The 20,264-nt window shown below is 41.7% G+C and overlaps 1 protein-coding gene across 1 annotated transcript in view; it reads right to left on the reverse strand.

Annotated features, from left to right (window-relative positions):
* The window catches only part of clvs2 (clavesin 2), a 31,532-nt gene extending 15,769 nt beyond the window's left edge, over positions 1 to 15,763 (reverse strand). The window contains exons 1-2 of the mRNA XM_026341924.1: positions 15,340 to 15,763; positions 12,780 to 12,954 (exon numbers count right to left, since the gene is read on the reverse strand). Of these exons, the coding sequence (XP_026197709.1) occupies positions 12,780 to 12,954; positions 15,340 to 15,728 (564 nt within the window). The 5' untranslated portion in view covers positions 15,729 to 15,763. The remainder of the gene's footprint in view (positions 1 to 12,779; positions 12,955 to 15,339) is intronic.
* Positions 15,764 to 20,264: the final 4,501 nt, after the last annotated feature.

Raw genomic sequence — 20,264 nt, forward strand, 5'->3', positions numbered from 1 at the left:
TTTGGATGAAGATCAGCATGAATTTCAAAATTTCCTCCACAAACTTGGTGTCAGAAGTGGGATGTCGCGAGTGACCGCCTGGACAGAGTGACCAGAGGTGAATACCCTGAAGACCAGAGTCTCCAGCCTCCAACCGCCTTAGACATAGCGAAGGGAGGACTGTTTCACTCTGCCTGAGGTTGTCTACCGGCGACATCCAACGAACCCTGAAAGACTGATCCGGTGAGAGAAAATTCTAAATTAAATTAAGACACAGACGAAGACATAAAAAAAAAAATTTTTTTTTAAAATAGGAAAAACGTTTTTTTGTGTTTTCATGCTTTATCATATATTCCACTCTGTGTAACATCAGGTGAATCCTTTTGTCTTGTCTTCAGTCTATGAGGAACTGAAGAAGTAGTTTTGCTTAGGGTAAAACTTACTGGTAAAAGTTATGGAATTCAGTCTGTGAACTGAAGTAGTTTTGTAGTGTACAAAACTAGCGGAATCTATTCCAAATGTGGAATTTATTCTGAGAATTATATCTTTAAAAGGTATAATTACTTTATTGTCAGCGAGCAATAAAGAGAGGCGGGGATACGTGCCTGAAACGGTCCCTGAGATAGAGACGTCTATTTTAGTAAATAAGTGTATATATACTAGGGGGGCCGCCACCGAAATGGGGTCAAGTTAGACAAAGGAAGATGTTACGCATAGTGAAATTGTGAAATGCATGAGGAGAAAATATGGTGATGAATGTGTGGAATGTCTGAATGAATGGCATAAAGAATTTGGGTTTCCTAGTGGAGGTTCATTGAGCCTCAAGGAGTTGAAAAAACTTAAAGAAGGATTAGAGAAAAGAAGAAAAAAAATTAACAAAGGGAAAGACAGTGAAAGTTAAAGATTTGCAAGTAGTAAAGAAATATGAGAAGTGTTTTGAATCATGGTGGACTGAAGCTCAGAATCATGATAGAAAGCAACATCAGAGGGAAGTTGCAGGTAGAAAAGATGACAGTGGGAAAGTAGCAGGCAGAACAGATAATAATTGTTGCCCAGAGAGATGTCCCCCTCCCTATACCTCCCCCAAAGTTTCCAGTGCTCCCACCTCTTCTTTGTATCCCCTCACTGAACTGCACGCGCTGACGGTGGACTCTGACCTGGACTCCTGCCCCTCTCGTCGCCAACAACCACAACCAGCTGCCCCAGCACCTGCCTCTGCTGCACAACAACTACCACCACAAGACAAAGGCGGTGCATCTGGAGTGTCCAGCTCTTCAGAGATGGCCAGTCCACCAGCTAGTCCCACAAGAGGGAAAATGCAGTCCAAACATGCAGGTCCAGACACCACACAAGACAGCGATGATGATGATGACTCTGGACCAAGTATGTTCCTTCCCATGGTGGAAGTTGCTGGCCCTGATGGTCCTATTCTGGTGTATCGTCCATGGCACGCCAAGGACATCCAAGAGTTTGCAGCGAATCTCCCCAATCCAAAACATTCAGGAGAAAAATTCAACAAAGACTTCCTTCCATTCTGAAAAGAATATCGCCCTACTGGAGCAGAAATCCGAAGAATTCTGGCGAATCAACTCAATGCTAGTGACTTTCACCGGCTGACCACAGCTCTTCCAGCAGTTGGCCTGACATTAACAAACACCGACTGGAACCACGCTACTAATGCTGGCTACCGTGCTGCCATTGATGAAAAGATAAAAGAAGTGTTTCCCAGAAAAACCAACTTGACCAAGATCAGCACCTGCAAACAAGGACCAGATGAACCTGTACACGAATACGCACATCGCCTCAATGAACTGTTCAATATATACGGTGGCATGGACATCCCAGCAAATGGCGTGGATGGAGATGACCGCACAACGTATGAGAGCCTCCTGTGTGAATATCTTTTGAAAGGACTGAAACCTGAGCTGGCAACTGAAGTAAAGCGCACTTATACAGGTGTAGAAGAAGAAGGCCGCTTTAAAGAACTTGTACGCCAACCTCAACCACAGCCTACAACCTCTTACAGCCAATACAGAGGGCGTAGTAGAAGTCGTGGGCGAGGCATCTCACATTCTGAAGGCCAGTGGCTTCAAGGATGGAATGGTCCTCCACCTGGAGACAACAGGCCATGTTTTATTTGTGGTCAAATTGGACATTGGCAAGATAAGTGTCCCCAGAGAACAAGAGGAAGGCAGCAGAGGGCACCCTTTAACCGAGGAGCCTTTCCTCAGGCAGGCAGACAAGGGGCGGGAGGACAGCGAGGAGCCTCCACAGCGTGGTGACAGCACCTTACACTCACACACAAACACCTACATAGTCACAGTATGTTTCTGAAAGCCCAGAAGGTTTTAAACGCTTTCCTGTGCTATCGTTAATTATAGGTCAGATTCCTGTAATCTTTTTGGTGGACTCCGGAGCCACACATTCTGTAATAACACATACCTCACTTCCATACACACCTAAACTGAGTGGTCGCATAGTTTACTCTGCATGATCATCTGGCCGGACATTTAAAGAAAAGCTGACAGTTCCACTGTCTTGTACCACACCTGATGGCAAAATTGTTAAACAGTCTTTTTTGTTCTCTTCCCTATGTCCAATAAATCTCCTAGGAAGAGACCTCATGTGTTTGTTGGGTGTAAGTATTATCAGCACACCTGATGGCTTAAATGTAATTAACACTTCTTATTCGGATTCATTTACTGGTGTTCAGTCCATGGTGTTCCAACCATGAGTGGTTAATCAATAGTGAGATGTTTACCACTGACCTTCTCACCTTTGCCCATCAGAAGTTAACAAACACATGTTCAGATTTCATGACATCAGGAGAGCTGCATTGCACAGCTCATGTGTCCTATGGTCCAAATGAACAGCATGAGAAACTATGGCTCCACTTAAGTGATGAATGTATTACCTCTCAAACCCTGTACTGGGATGAGTACAGGTGCGCGCTTGCGATCTCCCTTAGCCCACAACAGCTTTGCTCTTATGATGTCCCTCACTCCTCCCCACATGTTTCTTTGGCTAAACATAACATGGAGGAGTGGCAGGACCTAGGCTTGTTTGTTAAGCGCTGTCAAGCTGTAGGACAATGACAACCCACTGCAGATCCGTCTGTGAGTTATTCTCCAACTCTGCAGTGTTATTGTAAGACTTATCAGACTAGCTTCAATGTTGTTAATGTTGTTCATGTTGTTCATGTTGTTTGTACAGACCAGCTGGTTCCCACCCCTACGTCACCCTTGTTGCATTTGTTTCAAGTAACATTTTTGAACTTTTACTAGACTCAGTGCCATCCTCCCTTTGGGCTTCTCATAAATATGATGTTGGTCTAATAAAGGATTGTGAACCTGTAATTATTATTCCTGATTATCATCCATGATCAAACCACAATATCCTTTAAAACAGGAAGCCATCAATGGTATCACACCGGTTTTTAACTCATTGCTCACAGCTGGAGTAATTGTTCCCTGTGAAAACTCTCCAGTGTGCACTCCCTTGTTTCCTGTAAAGAAGATCAAAGACCATGGTCAACCCACAGAATGCAGGTTTGTCCAAGATCTTCAAGCAGTAAATGCTGCAGTTCAGCCTAGAGCTCCCACGGTACTGAATCCATACACCATCCTCTTACAAGTTCCACCAACAGTTAAGTTTTTCTCTGTTGTTGATTTAGCTAATGCTTTTTTCAGTGTTCCTGTAAACCCTGATAGCCAGTACTGGTTTGCATTTCAGTTTAATCGCAAGTCCTATACATTTACTAGGTTAGGACAGGGCAATGTTGAAAGTCCAACTATCTATAATGCTGCACTGAAAGCTAGTCTTGACAAATTGATTCTCTCCTCCCACTCTGCACTTCTGCAATATGTGGATGACCTTATGGTTTGCAGCGACACAGAAGAAGCTTGTGCACAAAATACTATTGCTCTGCTAAAACATCTTCAAGCAGAGGGCCACAGAGCTAGTCGTTCCAAATTGCAATTTGTTCGGAGGAAAGTTATCTTCCTGGGTCATGTGATCACAGCTGATGGCAAATCCATCTCACCCAAACGCATTGAGGCCATACAACAGCTCCCTCATCCATGTACAAAGAAACAACTGATGTCCTTTTTAGGCATGTGTTCTTACTGCAGAAATTTCATTCCTAATTATGCAGTATTGGAGGCGCCGCTGAGAGCGCTCACTACTTCAGCTCACGCACCCTCAAACACATTACAGTGGAACCCACCTTAGGACTACCTGACCTGACTAAACCATTCACCCAGACTTTGGATGAAGAATCTGGATGCATGACTTTTGTTCTTTTACAGGCTCATGGAGACAAACTTCACCCCGTAGCACACTCTTCTAACCGTGACTTTGTCTATTTAGGCAATGCAGCAGCTGATGAGGCCGCCAAGGCTGCAGCATGTAAACCTCTTCCTCTTTCCTCCCCTATTCTTCTCTCCCTCTCTCTTTCCCCATCCCCCCTCCCTAACAGAAATGCAGTCTTTTTCTACACCACAGGAAACACGCCTATAGAAGAGCAATGGAACACACTACACTGATGGTGTGTGGTGGGGTCCTAATGACAAGCCTTGCCTCCTATAACATTTCTTTCCACATTTTGCTAAATTGACACATGGGTTAGACCACGTGTCAAAAGGAGGGATGTTAGTTGCACTCACACAACATAGAGCTATCACCAGCAGAAGGGAAAGATACTGCCTAGAGATGGTCGACATGTGGTCAAACAGTGAAACAGGTCTACCTTGGACAAAGGCGCTCCCCTTTGTGCTCTCAGGCCACCAATGATGGAAATCCAGCCAGATCCCTGACCTCTCCCATCCACTGACATGTGTGATGACGCCATGTTAAGGTATTGCAAAAATCTCTCTACTGTACTATCTGAAATATCTCAACAGGTGAAGGACGCACTTCCTAAACAGGCCACACGACCACTGCACTCTCTTCAACCTGGAGATTGGGTGATCGTGAAGGAACTCAGATGAAAGCACTGGAACTCTAAGCGCTGGCAGGGACCCTTCCAGGTTCTCCTTACAACGTACACAGCAGTGAAGGTTGCAGAAAAACTACATGGATCCATTGTAGCCACTGCAGAAAGGTTTCAGAGCCAGACGACGACTTCTCCCCAGCATTACATCAGCAGGAGAAGGCCTAATACCCACTCACTGTGCATACACACAGCACACAGGTGAGGCTGCGTTGATTTAATACGGTTCCTGAGTGTAGGCGGATCGCTGCTCAAACCGCACCAGGCGATAACATATATACACATACACGTTCCAAGAGAAAACACACACATGAGTAACCTTGAGTTACCTACGAGGGACTTCGACGTTGATGCATCTCCCCTGTACATGGAGCACATCAAGACCCTTAGGTCATGCAGACATGTTACCTGCAGCCCCAACTTGTCTGTTACTATAGCAACAATGTTATTGTTCACATTTTCACTATTGTGGTATTTTTGCATAGAACTAACTTTGATTCAAAATATTGATAACCACCTGTGCAAACGAGCAGTACAGCACCTTGGACATGAGTGGTTAGTCCAAAACGATCCACCTCATCCATATGCTACAAACATGTGGTGGACATTTGCCAACTATACAGCTAAAGCTTCCAATTTGTCCAATTGTTATGTTTGTACCTATTTACCACATTCAAGCAGATCTCCTAGACTAGTTCCTGTGTCGTTGGATAGAGATTACTCCTTATATGGTAAAACCCGTATTAGTTCAGATGGTGTTATGCGTATCAGAGCATCACCTCATTACAGGTGCCTTATGCACCTTATGGTTAAGGGTGTCCGTGGATCCTGGGCCAACACCATCATAGCCAAATGTGATAATAACTATATAGAGTTTTCTAACAAGACCAACCCATATATTACAACTGTGCACATACCACATAGCTTTCAATCCCCACATTGTTATGTAGGTAATGGTTTTCGGGGCCTGAGACAGCTTCATCCTAGACATTGTATGGAAATCTTGTCTTGGTGTGAAGTTGACAATGACCCTCAGTGTAACAGGGTTATTTATAGGCACCCTGACAACTCTTCATGTGATGACATGCTTTGAATCTTTGCAATTTACCAAGTGTGTTTTTAAGTATTATTCTGATCATTGTTATTGTGACGTTTGTGACAGTGTTTTTGTTTTTAAATTTCTTTGTTTATGTTTATTGATTAATGTGTAATCAAAAGGAGGGAAATGTAGAAGAAATTTAAAATTGTGACTGTTTAATGTTTTGTGCTGACTTAGCTGAACTCTAAAACATGTGTTTCTTTATCTATGCAACTGTGTTCAGAAAACTTAGGATGCTCAGTGAACCCAGATAAGTGTTGACAGCATCACTTAAGAACAATACCTCATTGTCTTGTTAAGATGATGTGTTGATCTTTTCTTGATGAGGTCTGAGTAAGCGTAAAATGAGTAAATCCGATTGGTAGAACGTCTGTTTACGCCTTCAAGCACACATAGAAAAGAAGCATGTGGACATAGAGATTCAGAGTTGTCATGTACCACACGTTATGTGTACAGCTCTCCCCGGGTGACGAATAAAACGACAAAGACAAACTGACTTTTCTCTCATCATTCCTTTTTTTTGGATGAAGATCAGCATGAATTTCAAAATTTCCTCCACAGACATTAAAAAACCTAAACGCAGCTCTGAGTGAAGGTTAGAGTCGGGTCTGCTGGCTGCCAGCGGCTGAACAGTCGATTAACTGCATGAGATTCAGGACAGGTCATTCATTACTGTGACTGGCAGGTAGCTGATCTGAGGTCAGACGGTGTCAGGCCCTGACAGATCACCTTAATGAGGCGATTCTCATCTCTGACCTCACAGACAAGACGGTCGAACAACATGGGAGGTTGGTTGAACCGATGTGCAGCATGTTGAAACAACTTGTTTACTGACAATAATAAAAATACATCCTTTAAAAAGAATTTTTAAAAACTGTTCAAAAAGAATATGGAAAAAAGCTTATCCCTGCAGATATGGACAAACTCTGGCTTCCTTTCATGTGATTTTTTTAAAATTACAAAACACACAACTTCCCTTTAATGTTTTTTTTTTCTTTAATGCATTTAAAGCACTTTGTAACTTAGAGTTTATGTCCTCTGCTGCGCAAATGATGCTTATGGTGCAAAATAACAAAGGAAATAAATTGAGTCAACTCCGATGATGAAGTGGTTGTTATAAAATAACCATGATATGATGTAAAATTGTTTCTACATGAGGAATAATGAAGGCTTCTTGCTTCAGAGGAGCATGTATCCTTAATAATCTATAGGTAAGGTTGAGTTTTGAACTCCTGAACTGCTGACATTTCCATTTATAAGTATTTCCTTGTAAATGACTTTGACAATTTTCAAACTTGTCAAAGACCAACCAGAAAGCTTTGCAGACATGAAATGGTAATCCCTGTGTAACGTTGTAATCCTGCAGGATTATCACTGGATAGGTTTGACACACTGTCTCACCTCTTGTGTTTCCCAGGACTCTTTATTATAATCTCTTTTATGAAAGCATAAAGAAATGCTAGTGCACAGGGTGCTTTTCATATTAGTCGAGCATGTACTGTGTTATGTGCACTGTGGGGATAAACACGCAAACCCCAGACAATACAGTCTGTGGCACAAACAATCAGACAGCACATAAAGAACTAGACTGTAGGAAGGGTCACGTTAAGGACACAATACTGTTGGGTTGTCTTGCCCTTCTGAATGTATTCTTCAGTACTCATTAGATGTTCACCGAGTTTGCAGATAGAAATAAAAAAAAGACAAAAACAGGAAACAGGAAGCTTGGAGAAATAGTTCTATCCTCAGTTCACATGTTGAAGTGTCCTCGGGAGAAAACACCGAACCCCAAGTCGCTCCTAGTGTGTGTTCCTTACTTGTAAACCATGAGCACATCTGCCATGAAATTATATGATTTTACGTTACCTTACTGATATTGATGTCATGTAATTGTGACGTTTGCATTAACCAACAGCATATTCTGCTAACAGATGTTATTAAAAGCATAATGCAGTGCAAGTGTCCTCCCTCTATAAAAACACATTTATAGTTTAGAAGATAGGGTTAAATTAGGAGGAAGTGGAGTGAAACACCTATGACTGTCAAAGTGAGTTACAGCACATTTTCCTGCCTCTCTCTTCCTGTTTTCCTTTTCCCTAAATAAGATTTTTAAAAAGAAAACAAATCAAAAAGCAGTTGCACACTCAGGATGCATCACCTACTGAACCCTCTAGGATTTGCCGGGATCCACACTTACTCTCTTGCCTCTGCTGTGATTTGCGCAGCTCACTGTGCTACAAATTTTCATCCCAAGGCATGTGGCCTACATGCAGTGTGTGTCTGCTCAAAACTACCACCGCCACAGTTGCCATGACAAAGAGTTAATCACAACTGAGGCGGTTCGAGGCGGCGTTAACGTGGAGAATGAGACGAAACTGTGAAAGGAAAAACAAGCAGGTGACTCAACACACAACAATTCAGAACCGAAACAATCATCTAATTATAGCTTGATTAAATCCTTTATAGGATACATACCAGTCAAGCACAATCTGAATTAGATTAATAAATTAATCTCAACATAACTGACTTGATTTGCTCCAGTTCGATGTGTGATTGCCTTTTTAGCTGATTAACACATGTGAGAAATGGATTACTTGTCACACTAATAAGAACAATGTTGCTTGGCTTATTTTTGGAAGAAATATCTTGACAGTGCAGATAATGGAACACTTTGCACATTTGTCAGGATGTTTTGCAGCATAATTGCTATTGTTATTTCTCAAATTGCTGTCAGTTCTCACTGGCATCAGATAATCCAGCACTGAGCAGAGCGGAAAATCTCTGGAAACAAAAGAGAAACAGCAGCAGCAGATAGAAAGCTGCTGATGCACACAGAAGTTAACGGAGTGATGTGTAGCGTGTAAATCAGCCATCAAACTACATCACATAGTCGTGCAGAAGGAGCTGGGTGCGACTGCCCTGCAGATGAGAGTGGCTCGGCTGCTTTTAAACACTCACTGCTTTTCAGATTCATAACCAGACGTGCTCCGACTCAAGTGACTCACTGTGGATGTTGAACAGTATTCAGATGAGGGTGTGTATGTGTGGGGATGAGTCAGGCTCAGCTCTACTATCGTCTGTACTGTACAGAGGTGGAAACATACAGTAAACACTGAATGTGTCTGTGATTCACCTATATTGGTTTATACAGTATATATCAGGAAGTAGACACTTACTGACCAATGCAACACAGGTAATCTGCAGAGAATTGGGCTGCTCAGTTCACATTAAAGCACAATATCCACAACCAAAAAATATTTTTAAAAGCTAAATGTTGAATCTTTAAAAACAGAAGAAGAAAACAAAACGATTGAATCCTCTCTCTTCTACTCATGTTTTCTTTATCTCACCCTGAGAAAACTTTTCTGTATTTAAATTGGCTGACTGACTGATCACATCATTATCCGTTTGACATATCACTTGCTTATCGCTACTTCTAAGGTGGAATCAATAGTTATGTTAGGTGTTAAGTTATTTTAGGAGCTATTTACGACTAAATAGTTTTTTTACAGCTTCTTTGTTCCAGTCCATTGCAAACCAAAGGCCTGCAGGTCCAATGTATGCTAAATTCACATTTGTTTAAACTTAAAAACCCAAAACATTAACTTTAAAAAACAAAATAAGATTAAGTTGACTTAACTCTTTAGTCACATGGAAAATGATTAGACAGTAATAGAGAACATAAGTTTGACATAAGATCATAAGATCTGCTGCTGGAAAAGACCAAAATCATCTGTCTACAACACAGACGATCAAAAAAAAAATTCTAATTTATATTAAAAAAAACAAAGAAGATGGGAACTGTAGTTTTTATCAAATATTCATACACTACACTACTTGTTAGGGACTATTTTCACTGGTGGATTAATACACATTTCAAACTTTAGTGAGTGTTAACTATGTGGAATTGGTTCAAATTAAATTGCAGTGCTGTGTTTATTAAAATAAAGCTTCTCAGTCAGGGAAATGCGGCTCGCTGATGTGTTTTTAATCGTTTTTGGACAATAATGGAGCTGGCACAGAGGAATAATACATCAGACTTTCAACATGCTCATTTTGTATTGGTCTCTTCGTGGGAAATTATTTCCAGCCTAAAATTTGTTTTTCTAGTTTTACATGCTGAAGAAAATGAGTTGAAATCGATTTTTTTTGTGCATTTTGTTTGTTAAATCTAATCAAATCACTCAATTAAGCTACTTCTATTTGTTTAGTGGTGCAAATGATGAGCAGCCATTCCTGTGAGCAGTTGCACAGTTGGGGATGACTCAGGGCTCAGCTAATAGTCTCCATCAATAATTCAGGCTCTAATCTGAGCCCGGAGAGCCGTCAGAAACACGTTATATATGGAGTCATCGCAGTGATGCACAGGCTTGGTCTGAAAAACGAGAAAGATGTTTCCCTGGCCAATGTACCACCTCATCTCTGTGCTGACACAGCAGAAAATGAAGAAGCTGCAAAGAGTGTGTGTGGCTTATGTTCAAATGTTATACTGAATATTTACTTAAATCTTGTTGCAGCTCATGTTGTGGATATAAATTCACATTAGGTTCTGTGATTGAATAGTTTTGATAGTTAACTAAAAAACCTACATACAGTTGGACACAAGTATTTGTAATTCATTGACTTTCATTTGTCATGTTATCAGAGATGATTAAGTGATTAAGAGACGAGGTAAAGGATGGTTAATGATACAGATGAGTGGAAACATGGATGTAAATAATAAAATTAACAATGTTGTTTTGCAAATGTTAAACAGGAGATAAATGCATTTAAAATGTTTGTTAGACCTCAAGAAAAGAAACGTCTTCCAGCTGCTGTAACGCTAAAACAGTGCTGAGCAGGAAGGATCTGTTAGCTGTAACCACTTATCCTTCAGAGTGGCAGCAGCTGGAGCTGATCCCAGGTGTGCACACACCTCAACACAAACAGAAAACACAACAAGTAAAGAAGACTACGACTCTTACCAGGCGTTTTGGTACTTGACAGTTTTAAGATGCAGCACAGATGAGCCTCTAAACCAGGGGTGTCCAATCCCGATCCTCGAGGGCCACCATCCTGCTAGGTGTCCTACTATCTCTGCCCTACTCACTACTGATAACCTGGATCAGGTGTGTTCAGCCAATCAGAAGCTGGAAGTGCAGGGCTGGTTACAAAACAAGCAGGACAGTGGCCCTCAAGGACCAGAATTGGACACCACTGCTCTAAACTAACCTTTTTCTGCAGAGCACCCTGCTGAGACACTAACATCTATGATTGATTTTCATGTGAAACAAGAACTGGACAAACTGGAACAAAAATATTAATATGTGCAAAAAATATATAACATTAGAACTCTGTGTGTGTCAACATCATTTAATCACAGAAAAATACTAATTTATTTTCAAGCTCCATTGAGGTGAAGTACACACACACACATTAAGGGCAACATGGATTTCAGTGTCTTGCCCCAAAATAGTTCCATATGTGGAGCGGAGGATCTAACGGCTGAACCCGTAACTAGCAGATGACACATTCTACTTTCTGAGCCAAAGTCACCACCTTTCTTTATCAGCTACTGCTTCCTCCTGATTAAACCAGGTGCTTTCTGTTTGGTTTGCATTTGTAAAAGAGAATCATTCTGTATGTATGTTTATCATTATGAATTTACAAGCTGCAACTACTTTTACCATTTGCTAGTTCCTGATTTAATGTTTTAAGGTTTAAAATGTGAAGTTTAAAAAGTAGCAGTATTTTTAAACTCACACAAAAAGCTCAACTTTAACTTCAGCATTATATTTTTTCATATATTGTATTTGTTGATCTCAACAACAAAATTCCAGGAGGTGAATTCAGTGAAAACTTTGATTTCAGCAGTTTATCATCCATCACGAACTCGTCAGATAATCTTTTTAGACCCTGCTGCGTCTTACTCAACACCTCCCTCTAGACACACTTCCCCTGAGTTTTCACTTTGACTAATGGAGCCCAACACAAATTGGCAGATGATTCACAAGGATGTTGAGAAAGCAATAAGAACCCTATGCTCACACACACACACACACACACACACACACACACACACACACTGACAGGCAATACATTTCTCTTGGAGCTTGGCTGGGTACCAGAGGACAGCTGTACCGTAGGATCTTTCTCTTTTCAGTAATGACGTTAACGGTGTCCTGATGACTGTGAGAGGACTAATGTGTGTTGATACCATGAACAAATCCAATAAGCACGACCACATTTTTCTCATTTCTCTGCAGAACTGGAGAACATGAGAAAAAAACACGACAACGGTAGATTATCAGCTCTCGAGAAAACCAAAATTGAACGAAACCAAACTGACAACCGTGGAAAAAAAACTTTTTTCGCATCATCTACCTGCCAAACGAGCCTTGACGAAACCACCCAGCACTGTTTAATCAAAATGGAAATGTCATTATCCCCTCCTATTGCTCTTTGAATAAGCTCACAGCTTTAACACGGTGCTTGACTTGTTCGTATAAGTGAAACATTTTGACTGGAGGTTTGTTCTGCCACTGTCAGAAAATGAAAAATAGCACTTTAAAAGAGAACAGCCCAGCATTTGATTTTCCTCTGTTTTGACAGCAAATATAAAACAGCTAACACTGTGGATTTCTACATGCTAAGATGAAAAGAGCTGCAACTTACATGCACTTGCATTTTCTTGCAAACTGTGACATTTGACAAAACCAAACATAGCTGTACCTGAAGCCCCTCGATGGCCAGCCGCAGCATGCTGGGAGTCAGTTTAGACGCCTGCTTGAAGGTGAAGTTGCTCCAGTCGATGATGAGGATGAAGCCGTTGACCTGCAGCTCCGGATCCTCGATCATAGATTCCAACGACAGCAAGATAGCCCTCAGTATGTCCACAAACGTGTATCTGAGAAAAAAGTAACAGGATTTTTATTTAACAGAACATTAATAACTGGCTAAGTGATGGTTTTGGCGTCAAAAGGCTCATTAAAACATTTAGATTTTCACCACATTCAACTTTAAATTACATTTCTTTGGGATTTGGTTTGATAAAACAAACTTTGTGGACACTTATTTGGCTGTGGGAACCTATGACGAGCATTTTCTTTTATATTCCATGGACATAAAGATTAATTAATCAAAGCCGCTAACTGAGGTTTAATTAATTGAAAAATTAATTAGCTGCAGCACTAGACAATAATCTTGAATTGTTCTCGTGTCATAAATCTCACAGAAAGAGCTGAAAGTGTTCCTTTTATTCAGGTTGACAAGAGTCATTAGCACAACCCACTGATAACCTTCCTTTTAGTGTAATTCTTGGTGAATTAATAAGGAGGTCTTCAGAGCCAGTTGTTCGTGTGACGTGAGACGAGCGTGGAGAAGCTCCTGTTATCTTCTGGATGTTTCGGGTGCATGTTATAATTGTTTTCAGCGGTTGCTGCTGGTGTTGCTCGTCGTTGGTGTTTTCATCCAGCTGATGCCTCGTTTACTTCACGCTCCCATTCAACAGCCGTGTTGCCGTTGCCCTCATTATCTCGTCTCTGTGTTCATTTTCCTCTGCTATCTGATTCTTTATCAAAAGATGCCTTTGCCTTGCTGTAGAGGTTTTTTTTCTTAATTAGCTTAATTGGCACCTCAATCGACGTGGTTCAGCCCAATTGCAGGAACAAGCAGAGCCTTTTCCTGCTATAAAGAAGCACTGTGACCATTTCTGAAATGTGTTGAATAGATGATAGGCACCAAATGAAAGAAACAGATTTCAAAGATTGATTTATGTTCAAAGAGGAGACGTCACCAAACTCAAAGTGCAGACACACTGTTCCCTGTTACATAATGATGATGTTGCACAGTGTTGCGTCTACTGTAGTACATGAATTTGATCATTTGTTGTCCTCATTTTATTAGATGTTCAGTGTTTTCTTTACACAATAGGCTGATGGCACTTTATTAAAAAAAACAAAACAACGTCCCTGAATTGAAACATGATGATAAATTTTATAAATCCTTGTTATTTAAACAGTAATCAGGTCTGGTCGCGTATTAAAGCCAAATGAAATCATGTCCTGTCTTTTCTTCTTCAAATGAAGAAGATATGAAGTTTTACTTCAAACTACTTTCAAATAATATTATTGATTGTAGAAGGAAATTCTTACTTTTACATCACACAGCTGTATTTAATAGGTTCTATGCAGTTTTTGGTGAAACTCTTATAAAAAGGTGTCAACATATAAGTATAAGATGTATCTATGGTTTGTACGTACACACAGTGCCTACTTTAAAATGCTGTAAAATGGTTTAAACTACTCATCAAATCCACATCAAGTGCAAGTTCTGTAACGAGTAGTTTAACAAAACTAAATGTTAAATTTAATTTAGTTATTCACAGTTCACTTGTACATAAAAAATAATATTTTGACAAAACTACGTGTGCATCTTGTCAGCTTTATCCCCTGCACATACTTTTTACTTTTAATAATTTCGTTCTTGATTTGTTCCATGGATAGATAGATAGATAGATAAATAGATAGATAGACAGATAGATAGATAGATAGATGAATAGATAGAAAGATAGATAAATAGATAGATAGATGAATAGATAGATAAATAGATAGATAAATAGATAGATAGATAGATAGATAGATAGATAGATAGATAGATAGATAGATAAATAGATAGATAGATAGATAGATAGACAGATAGATAGATAGATAGATAGATAGATAGATAAATAGATAGATAGATAGATAAATAGACAGATAGATTAGACTTTACTGTACATCTAGCTTCTTTCATCAGTTTGGAAAAGAACCAGGTTCTTTTTCAACATGACACAATCATATGATGATTTTACTGTAGTTCTATTAACTACACTGGCCCACACTGACCTCTGACCTCTGACCTCGCCCCCTACCAACACCTTTGCAAACTGAAATGTGGACTCTAGGCCAGACCTGGTCACCCACCATCAGTGCTGTTATGTGTGAGTGGGGTCTGGTTCTAACACCTCAGTAGAAGATGGGTCAGTAACAGCAGCTGAACACTTCCGGTGTCTCCACACTTGTGGCCACAGATGTTTCATCATTGGTTCCTGATACTTCAACAACAACTTAATGAAGAAGAAATCATTTTCTTATAGTTTGATGGTGGTGCTGAACGGACAGCTCCACAAACCAGACTCCATTTAATATTTAAGGGTTTTAAGTGTCGGTTCTGTTCTCTCATTCTGTTTGTGGCTCTGATCAGACCCTCTGTACCGACTCTGCTGCTCTGACACCAGCTCTGATCCTCTTACCTGCTCTGGTCCCAGTTGGCTGCGAACAGGACCAGTATCTTCCTGCCGTATCTGTCCAGATTGGAGAGCACGCCGGGGAACCCGTCCTTCAGAGCCTGCTTGATGCCCGGGTCTGTGGCTTTCAGGTTCTTGAACATGTCCAGGTTCTGCTGTCGGTACTCAAAATACTGTGCCAGCAGCCGGAACGCCTCGAAGTGGTTGAATTTCCTCGCTCGTAGGAATCTGAGGATAAACGCGTCGTCCGTCCTGAGGAACCCGATGTCCGGCCGGGTGATGATCATGTCCCGGACCTCCTGGATGTCCTGGTGTAAAGTCTCCGGGTTCTCTTTGAGCTCCACCTTGGCCTTCTCCAGAGTCTCTGGAGAGAGTCCAGCCTGTAAGTGAGTCATCTTTTGCAACAGCTGTCCCTCCACAGGGGACCACACCACAGCAGCTTCCAGTGGAACAACAGAGGAAACCCTGACCTCCAGCAACAGGGTGAAGTGTCTCAAACTGATTTCTTCCTGATGTCCTGATCAGCAGCTGACATCAGATGGAGGCCTGCTGCTCTGTACACGTAATCCACCCTGAACTGGAACAGACGCGGCTCCTGTGATGCATTATCATCAAGACGTGGCTCGTTCACAACATTTCAAATCCACAAAATTCAACTTTAGCCTCAATCTTCCACCATGTACGTGATGAATCAGGTCCCCGGGCTTCAGGCGGTACATCCAACCTGCTGATCGGGGCGGCCTGAGCTCAGAGCCGACAGACAGCCGCTTCCCTCCATGTCAAAGCGTCTCCTCTCCTCTTTCTGTGGCACAACGACGACGACAGCATCCGTCTCCCCGGCGTCGCTCGCGGCGGCCAGACAATGCGGCACGACCCTGCAGCACCTGCTATATCATCATCATCATCATCATCATCATCATCCTCCCTCCGCCTTCACAACGCATCTCCATCCGCCGACCGGGGGATGTTGCTGCTGGTGCTGCTGCTGGTGCCGCCGCTCCGTCACAGTCGGTCGAGGCAGATTTGGTTTGGAAGCTGTTTCCGCGTTTTAATCACTGCTGCTCACTCACCACCAGCTCCATCCACAGTCTGGGTGTGGATTCAGATCCTAAACTGTGTCCCTCACAGTCTAAAATGGGGGTGTCCGAGAGCACAGGTGTCCCGGGAGGTTGTGTTCCCCTCCTACCTCCGGTATCTGGGTTTTGGAGAGGGGTGGGGTGGACTGAGGAGGGATTACCGTCTCCACTCCTGCTGCTGCTGCTGCTGCTGTGACTGACAACCAGAGAGACTCCACTCTGGTCGGTGTGTGGACGCCGCCAGCGGGGGGAAGGGAGGGAGAGAGGTGGTGGGAAGTTGGGAGGAGGGTGTGGAGAGTGAGATGAAGAGGCAACAGATATATGGAAAAGGAGGAGGAGGAGGAGGAGGAGGAGGGGTGTGCAGGGAGAGGGAAAGGGCAAGTTGGCAGTGAGGGGGGAGAATAGCTGTAAAGGCCAAAGACTGAAAGAGGAAGATGGAAGGAAGCTGGATGAAGAGGAGGAAGAGGAGGAAGAGGATGAAGAGATAAAGGAATCATAACCAGCATCTGAGCCACTGTTACTAAAACTTAGTGAGATGATTGTTTTCTGCTTTCCTCTGCGTTTCCTTTAATTGCTCTGCACAGTGAACAGTGCACACTCATCTGTGGAGGGATGTGTGTTTGTCCTGGGGCCTCAGGCGGCTGCCTGCCTCTGCCTCAGGGCCAAGTCTTCCTCTTGACATATAGGGGAGGACAAAGTGACAGACACGAGAGACGACTATTGGACGTAATGGCAACACGAGTGAGATGTAAATTTGTCTGGATGGTTGGAGGTATATATATCTGTCAACACCTGAGCTCACAGTTGATTGTGATTATTATTCATATTCATCCTGAGGTCTCATCTGACCAGTCCGGTAACGACTTAACTACAACAGCAACCGAGACAGACAGGGAGGGAACGGGGGGAGGAGGAGGCACCTGCTCACTGGTGACCAGACAGCTGCACTTAAACATGCTGAATTAATTCCTATTGTATCTCCCTACTTATCTCTCTTCTGGTTCGTTGTGTCATTGAACCCGGCTAAGTGCTGGTTTTACATTCACAGTGCAGCTCACTTTCAGTCCTGGACATCGAATCTGCATCAGTGCAAGAAAGAGAAGAAGAACAATACTTTAGATTTAATGTCTATTTAGAAAGTTTAAAAATCATACAGAGAGTGAAATAAATAGTATTAAAGATAAATTAACTCCTGAATGAACAAGGCTCAGACCCATCACATGAAACTATATCTATAAACATAACATTCAGAATAAAGAAATTCCACTAGAAACATTTTCAAATGAATAGGAAACCTGTGAGGAATGTTCATGGTCATTGGGAACTCCTGTGAGATGATCTGAAGCTGATCAAATGGATTAAACCTACATTTATCTTTAAGATGCTTTTAATAACTAATAATGACAAAGTGAAAATGTATTTTAGTATTTTCTGATTTCGCATTTCCTCAAACTTCAGAACTTTGCAGAGGCTCCACAGTCGGCATCAACTGCAGCTTCAGGTCTTCTTATGTGATCTACAAGCTTTGTGTTGTTCAAACATAAGACAGAACATGAACTCTTCATCAGGGTCAGAGTTTGCACAGAGCTGTGGGACTTCAGTAATCTTATTTTTGTCCTGAGATGAATTCTGGGACCTCGTCTTTATCAAGCATGAGGTTGAACCATCTCTCTGGACTTTATACATCTGACTGTTCTACAGAAATTTAAACAAGTTCAAAACAAACCGGTGGAAATGAATTCTCCTGAATACATCCAGCGCTGTTTAATTGGCTTTGTTCTGATCCACCTGCTTTTATTTCTCAGTGGTTCAGTTCAGCTCGGCTCAGAAAGCTGCCACCATGAGAGGACTCGCTTCTGAAAAACCTTATTTCATTTAGTGATGCAAATGTTTTAAGCCTTTAAATGAGGAATTTGTCAGTGAATATATTTCCTGCTGAATTTGACACACAACAAATGACCTCCTACTCACACTACTCTGCACTATCTGGCTCCGGTTCCACCGTTTCGCTGATGTTCTCTTTTTCTTTATCCATTTTCCTCAACAATTCAAAGACCCTCCACCTTTTCTTTCTCTAACATCACATGATGCACTTTGTCTTTCTGCCCATAGTGAATCTATGAAAAGCATTCAGGGCAGTGCATAAAGAGCAGAGTTCGGATAATCTCCTGTCAATGGGGGTGGGGAAAGAGGCAATTCATGAATGGAGAGGGGTAGAGAGAAAGTAACATGGTCCCAGGGGAGGCTGGGGGGTAACAATAATTTCCCCCAGCTCTGATGGGCTGGTGTTGGAGCGAATTAAATGAATTGTGAACATGCATCGGGCATTAACTCTGGTTTTCAATGGCACAGCTGTCATCTTCTCAAGTGCTTCTTCCATTTGGCTTTTAGTCTCCGAGGACTGAATGGCTGATTAACCAATGACAACTGGACCCAAAAAGTTTACGTAAGGACGTCCGGTGGATTCTCAGAGTCTGAACACGAACGTGGTCCAGTCCGGGTTCCTGTGTCACAAATTCATTCACTGTCCATGATTTATCCCTAGATGTGAGGAAGGGGTGTTTGTTATTCTGCTACTCTGATATAAATGGAGTAGACAAAAAGCAGTGCAACAATAATTTAAACAATACAAATCAACAGCAGCTCAAACCACAGCCTCCAAAATGACAGTTCGAACCACAGCACTGATTTATTATAGGACTGCATTCATTTTAGGTAGGCATAGCTAATGAACTGGGCACTGAATCTTTAGCAGGTATATCCTTTTCCTTTTAAATTAAGGCTAATCACATCATCTCTAGGTCATTAATATTCAAAAAATAACTCAGTTTTAAGCATTTTGAAAAAGTAGGAGGGTGAAATTCAAGGAGCTACTGTACAAGAGTTCTAGGAGCGAAAGTTTGTGCAACAGGAATTTGTGAAAACTCACGATAAGACGTGTGAATGTTAACATAAGGTCTTCCAAGATAAATAACAATATTAACTATAAAAACAGGAGGCAGGTAGCCGCAGTTCATCCCTCCGAGTCACTTGTTCCTAATCGTTTGCAGTGTGCAGGTGCTGGGCCAACAGCAGAACGTGGTGGAGAGATGATAAACCGACCCCCCAGGCACTTCTTCTGTTTGGCACAGACACGTTCCAGCTCAAGGAAAGTTCGGTGGTAAAACTTTATTTCTGAGGGGAATCTCATTAAGGACCTGGGAACAAATCACACATCACAGTAAAGGACGGCGGGGATGAGGTCAAAGCTTCTCTCTTTCCAATAAGTCACATTATAAACTTCAGTCTTCTGTGATCTGATGTCTTGATTATCAACCAACCTGCATGTTCAATATCTCAGCAGCTTAGATAACAAAGCCTTACAGATGAAGACACAGGTATGCTGATGCCTTCCAGATGCCAGTGGTGACCATACAACACTAATTCACTGTTAGCCTGACCCAACTGTCTGCAGTAATAAAGTAATAGACAGCATCCAGTTTAAGTTGCATAAGCAAAGACCACATCTCCATAATCCAACTGAGTTTAGATGTTTAGTAAGATCTTCAACATTCTGATGTATAACCAGATTCCATAGATTTATAACACTGGACGGTATAAATTACATGTTAATTTAAAGCATTGGAAACATTCATGATTTGAACCTTTTATATTTTAGCTGCAAGGGAACCAGGAACAGAGGTACGCTGCTGACCTCTGGTGGCCAATGCTGGTTAATGCAGTTTTCTCAAACAGTTTCTAGAGATCTTGATGTAGACTGATGGATGTAAAGTACAATAGACTGAGAATGTTTACTACCTGATTATTCATGCATTTTAATCAAACAATTATTATAATTTGATGTGTTAAACACTC

This window comes from Anabas testudineus, chromosome 24, assembly GCF_900324465.2.
Source record: "Anabas testudineus chromosome 24, fAnaTes1.2, whole genome shotgun sequence".
Taxonomy (NCBI): domain Eukaryota; kingdom Metazoa; phylum Chordata; class Actinopteri; order Anabantiformes; family Anabantidae; genus Anabas; species Anabas testudineus.